The 6,361-nt window shown below is 37.4% G+C and overlaps 1 protein-coding gene across 1 annotated transcript; it reads left to right on the forward strand.

The window, feature by feature from the left end:
- The first annotated feature begins 3,870 nt into the window (after positions 1–3,870).
- LOC121725942 lies at positions 3,871–4,522 on the forward strand. The gene has a single exon (XM_042113141.1). The coding sequence runs from the start codon at positions 3,953–3,955 to the stop codon at positions 4,235–4,237; it is 285 nt and encodes a 94-aa protein (XP_041969075.1). The 5' UTR covers positions 3,871–3,952; the 3' UTR covers positions 4,238–4,522.
- Positions 4,523–6,361: the final 1,839 nt, after the last annotated feature.

Below are 6,361 nucleotides of genomic sequence, written 5' to 3' on the forward strand. Positions count from 1 at the left end.
CCTCCCCTATTACCCTATTCCCTCTTAAAAGGCCAGCAACGCACCTGCAGCTCTTCTGATGCTGCGAGTGTCCATGGGCGACGGAAGTTGCCTTCCATCAGGTGACCCGTTTGCTCATTTGCCCCCTTATTTCATAAAAAAAACCTTTAACGCAATTAAAAATTTTGAGTGATGACTGTATTATATTAAAAATAATTAAGAACTAGAAGTTAACCCCAACTTTATTGCACACCAATTCGTTAATCGCGTGGGAGCCGTACATTTTTCCGCGATGAAAACTATGCTGTATCCCGAAACCGAAAATATTATACACATCAGCGGCTTAAGTGTGCTAAGGCAGATACTTTCGTATATTTTATAAATTAAAAAGTATTTACAAATATACATTATAAAATATTGCGTCATATAGGCTATAGCTGATAGCTGATATAGGTAATAGTGGGAAACTGTGTTATCGGCAGAATTCGCACAGCTGCGCCATGAAAAACCAAAACATTAGTGTATAGTGTACATACGTCATATGGAGATAATAATTGATAAACGTATTTTTATGGTTGTATTACCGCAATGAGGAAAAATACCCGCATCAACGTTTAAAAGATAAGCAATCGTACCACCAGTTCGACCAAAGGCCACATTTTACAAAGCCAGAAGACAAAGTAAATTAATATAAAAATGGAATGCTATGGAACCTTCACGTCACGTCAGCGGTCAGTCTGATGAGGTCTGACCCCTTGGTACCAAGACTTGTGTTAATATACGGGTACCGGACAAAGGAAACTTATTTAACACTTTTGTACTATGCATATTATACTTATAACTATTCCCTTCCCTTCCCTTCCCTACCCTCTCTACCCTATTACCCTATTCCCTCTTAAAAAAAGATTTCTATTGCACATAATATTTAATACAATATATGCATAATCCAGAAACATTGAAAAGTTTTTTTGTTCCGTCGGTTGGATTAAAACCTGCGATCCCCAGCTTGAGCCACCCCGCGCTGTATCCACTGAGCCACAGAGGTCGTCAAATTGTACCCTAATTGCTATATTTTTAGTGCGTAGACGGAAACAAAATTATAACAGCAGCAGCAGAAGTTACGTTTCGCAGAGTCCTACAGCCTACTATGTAAGAAAAACAAATAGATTATGCAATAGCAATCAAAACATTAATTATTATTGTTATTCGGAAACCAAGAATACTCGTAGCATTTCCCAATACCCATTTATAATTTGCTAAGTTCAGACGTCACACAGGTAACCATAACTCGACGAATCGGGTCACGGTTCGCCGCCGACGTCAAACTGATCTTTCGTGAAGCAATTTTACTTACTTACCCTTACTCCCGTCACAATCGAGAATCGAATCAACTCGATCACAAAACGATTTGGTTTGGGAGTACTAACATAACGTACACTTTCTTTTCATGGGGAAACGCTTTACGCATCACTGGCAGATTGAAATCTACCCACTAAAAACCACCTCAACTCTACCAGCGACAAAATACATATTATGTTATACTAGCACAAGTTCTGCAGGTGGTGTCTCAAATTGTAACTAATGAGGATCTAGATATTTGACGTTTGGTCAATTCGATGTCGATCGATTCGAGTTTATTCGGAAGTACGAATAACAATCGACATCGGCTCGTTATCGAAAATGAGTTTCGGGAGTAAGGTAAAGGTTTGTTTGGATTCGGGACAAGTTCTAGAATGTTATCACACTAAAAATAGCACTTCCATTAATCCAGAATTCAATTTGATGCACATTTCAGCTCGGAGATATAGAAATAGTTAGAATTAATTGGACTTTATCGAAAACTAACAACTAAGTTCAAATACCAGATACCATAAGATAGAGTTAATGTAAGTACACGACAAAATATTGCTAATATGGGCAAAATTTTATGGGCAGACTTCGACACGATATTTGTGTGCGTGCGACTAGAAATATGCGCATTATAATTGCATAAGTTGATAAAAACTTCCATGCAATAGCTTCACCGCGGCAATCCTCGAGTGCTACAAGTATTTTTTGTAAGAATGTCTTCCTATATGCATCTAAATGGAAGCAGCTGTAGTCGGTAGATTTAATCGTTAATTTATTATAAGCTTAATTTGAAGCATAGCAATTAATATGATCCATACATTTTCTGACTAGGTATCGTTAAATAATAAAATAGGATATATTATTCAATTCGAAATACAAAATTTCCCCGGCGATTATTATCTGACATCAATGGAAACTTTGAAGGTAACAATGTTAAGCGCCGCACTATAAAAGGCTTCATTGTAATAAGTAAGTATTCCAATGACTCATGGAGGAAAATTGTGTCAACCTGCATAGTTTTGTAACCTTTTTCCTATTTAAACCTTTTGCTCTTATAATTTTGATGGAAAACCCGCTGCAAATAAATTTATCCTCAAATTATGATAGTCCGTTGTGGTTTCTATGAATAAACATTAGGAGCACTTATCCTTGTTTTGTAGAAAACAAAACAATTTGTAGTATATTTTGCCCTCATATTTCTTGGCGGAAACTGTATAATGCAATTTATTGTAACGGGAAATTAAACATATTTACCTATATTTACTAACATATTTAATATAAACTGTTACTTAAGCTATACATATAGTTAGTTTAAGGACAGACAGCTGTCTATGGGCTAACAAAATGCAGGTTACTCGTCTATGGAATCAAGTCTATTTGCGACAATCTGCCGGGTTATAGCTGCAAGTCCTGTGACAAAATCATGCCTTGTGTTTCGTACGCATCAATAAGGAAATTCTTCGTAGCCGGATTATATTTTAATATGTAGGAAACCTATATAAGATCCCCCTAGCTGTTATGACACGAACGAAATCTGTTAACTCGGCCTATGACCTATTACACCAAATTGAAGGAAATAGGGCCCCCGCCCGACTTACTACGCATTTGCGAACGTGTCCAGAACTTTCTGAGATTATATTATGTGAAAACTATATGAAATAGTTTTTTTATTTTTTTGTTTTTGACCAAAAAAAATTACACATTATAAAGACGTAATAAAATTTCCTAAATTCCCCTGCAACTCTTCTGATGTTACGAGTGTCCATGCCCGATGGTAATTGCTTTCCACTAGGTGACCATTTGCCCACATATTTTATAAAAAAAATACTATTAAGGTGTTTGATGGAATCTGGACTGGATCGAAGCTGTATTAATGTAAGATGAAAACAACAGAATTAGGGTGCAGGTCGTTTCAGGTAGACGAGGTGATTGGTCTAACCTGTTTCAAGCGCCGGCCGCTGACACACTTTTCAGGTCACAGAGTTTTCTTCGCTGGAAAAACAAGTAAAACATTCTCGGAAGGATGAGACGAGGTCGGATTTTCTTGGATGACTTTAGCTGTTGAGTTTCTTTTTAAGATGCATCAAAAAAAAATTAAAAAAAAATCGTTTTCATGAAAAAAATAATCTCGTTTTGACTTTTAAAACATATAATTTATTTCTTAATAATAGAGCGCTATTCGAGTCTTATAGTAACATGAGAGACTAACTATTTAGCCTAACGTTTCTACATAATAGAGTTGATTCATCTGATACGGCTCGAAATCAATGAGCGTATAGAGCACAAATTAAGTAGTACTCAGCGAGTTCTGAGTAGAGTCGGTGTTGTGGAGTACTACCTCTATTAATTGTTAACGATACTTTATCTTGTGATCGGCCACGTGCCTGGAAACGCCATACTGATACACGTACATCGGTAATTACATCGGAGCTATAAAGCCTGATAACAGTCGGCGTGCGGCCCGCGCACATTCGCAGCTCTGCATTCACACGCCGTGACGCCAACCGCACACATTCGCACTCCGCGCCCTCCCTATATAAGCGGCCCTCCCGCCGCCGCCCGCCACTCGGAGTCTCGCATTCGAACCGAACGCACGTCTCTCAGTACCCTTCAATCGATAACAATGGTCGTGAAACTATCTCCCGCCGCCCTGTACGCGGACGCTTACCCCGCGCTGGCCAAGTCCCGCGGCCGGCAGCCAGACTGCGAGAGGCGGCAGAAACAGTGTGCTCTGCCCGCCCTCGTCGAGGACGACTCGGAGGCTGAAGCGATGGAGGACGTCCAGGATCACAAGTACATCCTGCACGCCGAAGTCTTGCGGCGCCAGAAGTCCATCTCGCCGGCGCGCCGCGAGAGGATGCGGCGACAGCTGGCTCTGCCGTCGCTGTCGGAGGACGAGGAGCCCTGAGCTGCAGGAGGCGCATGATTTGGAAAGGATATAGATGCTGTGGTCGCACCGACCTCGAAGATCGCCGGTCCCCGATCGTCACGCTCGAGCCGGCTCCCACTGGAAGAGAACCCAGGCCCGGGGGAGCCGCAGGAGCTGCAGTGACCGAACCTCGTGACTAGTGTCGACACTGTGTCGCCATGAACTGTGAAGTGAAACCAAAATATTGTAAACAGCGTATTGTTACCAAATTGTATAGTGATAAGATATTGTTAAGGTTTTCCAAATAAAAGTGTTATAAACGTATTCAATCTTTTAATTTGACTCCTCTCGGTATGTATTTTATGAAACACAATATTCTAAAAACCATAAAATGTTAAATTTTGCTTCCGTTGCTGATTAAAATTAACAAGTAAAGTACCGCTACATAGAGACGTTGAACTGTAATGGTAGTTTCAATTATTTGGCTAATTACAAGTAAATAAAAATAGTAGTGTGTGTATAAAAACTGGTTTTCGACTCAGTCTTTTATTAATGGCATTGTTAAATAATATTATGCATAACATGACTGCATAATTCTGATAATAATTTAAAATTATCTAAATTAGGTACGTGTCTTATCAATCTCTACATAGTCTCTACATAATATAATTCAACTCGTTGACTCCACTCTTTATGTACACAAGCAAAAGCGTATAAGATGCTTTAAAAAAATAAGAGAGTAAAGGAAATATAATAATAATATTATATTATTGAAAACGAAATAAGACGATCATGGCGTAGAGCCTTGGAGGACGCCGTATGACATAATATTGTTGTGATGAATCATACTGCACAGTACAATACTAAGCTCAAATTACTTAAGATTACATTATATTTTAAAGTGTACTTAACAATGTAGAGACTTTACAAATTACAACTATTTAAATATCAATTAGTTTCCTTTTTCTATACTTACAAAATTATTTAAATTTTAATTTTTAACAGAATATAACAATAGATAATAAAGAACGCCCAAATAAATAATTCTGATATAAAAATAGCGGCTGGTTTAAAAAAAGTTTCTTTCCTATAGAAACTCAACCTTAGTAAAAGGTTTTCAAGTATATTCTTCTTAACGAAAAAAATGAGTGGAAGTCGTAACCATGTCGCATCATACAAGCATACAACACCAAAAATGTCATCTACGGAAACATAATCTAGCACCCTCACCTCGTTACCCGGCCCTGCTCACGGGGAGGAGGGTCACACCCTACTCCCTAGGGAAAAGGGTAATCTTACTTTTCCGTCTACACTCTACTGAGTCGCTCTTAACTTAGCTACATTTGCAAACAAGACTATTTAAATATAACAAATTGAAAACAACATGTTTTTTAACACGCTTTTATAAGCTTGGTCTGACGGAATCTTTGAGCATGATTTTTTTACCTATCTCCAGTAGCCTGATTAAGAAATTCGAACTTTGCATACGTATGCCAACACAATAATATTTTGTTGAAAAAAAAATTGATGAAAAATTGAATTCGAATAATTCTAATAAAAGGTGAAAATAAATAAAGCATGTTTTTTTAGTTTTTTTTTTAACTATTATTTTTCGATAATTATGGATGAAAATAAAAAATAAAAGGATTTCAAGTATGGTGGAATTCTTAAACAAAAATAATAAACAGAAATAGGTAATTAAGAATTTTCGTAACATTTTACAATTTGGACTTAAGAGGATACACCAGGGGCGAGAGAAATTGAAAATAGGTATTTGAAAATGTATTGCTGTCTCACCAATCTCAAGTCTCCCACCGCAGAGCGCGATAGAGACAACACGACAAAAGTTCTAATAAAAGAACAGAAAATCTTCGATTCGTTGTCCGCTGATTCCTTCTCCAAAACTTAACCGATTTAAGTAATTTTTTCATTAAGAAATAAAGCAAGGCTTGAGCTGTGTTCCTATGTTTTATTTTTTTTTGTATATTCTAGCCAGTTTCGTTTTTTGGGTGTTTGAACACAGAGGAAAATCTGGCCATTTTTTTGGGTTTTTGGACGTTCTTATCTTTTTTAATAATTAAATTATGAAAAAAAGAAAACATAGGGACATGCTAATAGTGGCCATAGATATTCAGGAAAAAAATCATAACTCTACCGGCATTA

The sequence above is a fragment of the Aricia agestis genome, chromosome 4, assembly GCF_905147365.1.
Source record: "Aricia agestis chromosome 4, ilAriAges1.1, whole genome shotgun sequence".
NCBI classification, from domain to species: Eukaryota; Metazoa; Arthropoda; class Insecta; order Lepidoptera; family Lycaenidae; genus Aricia; species Aricia agestis.

Bases quoted from the DNA above. Each gene is read 5' to 3' on its own strand.
- LOC121725942 (XM_042113141.1), top strand. From the start codon at position 3,953: ATGGTCGTGAAACTATCTCCCGCCGCCCTGTACGCGGACGCTTACCCC.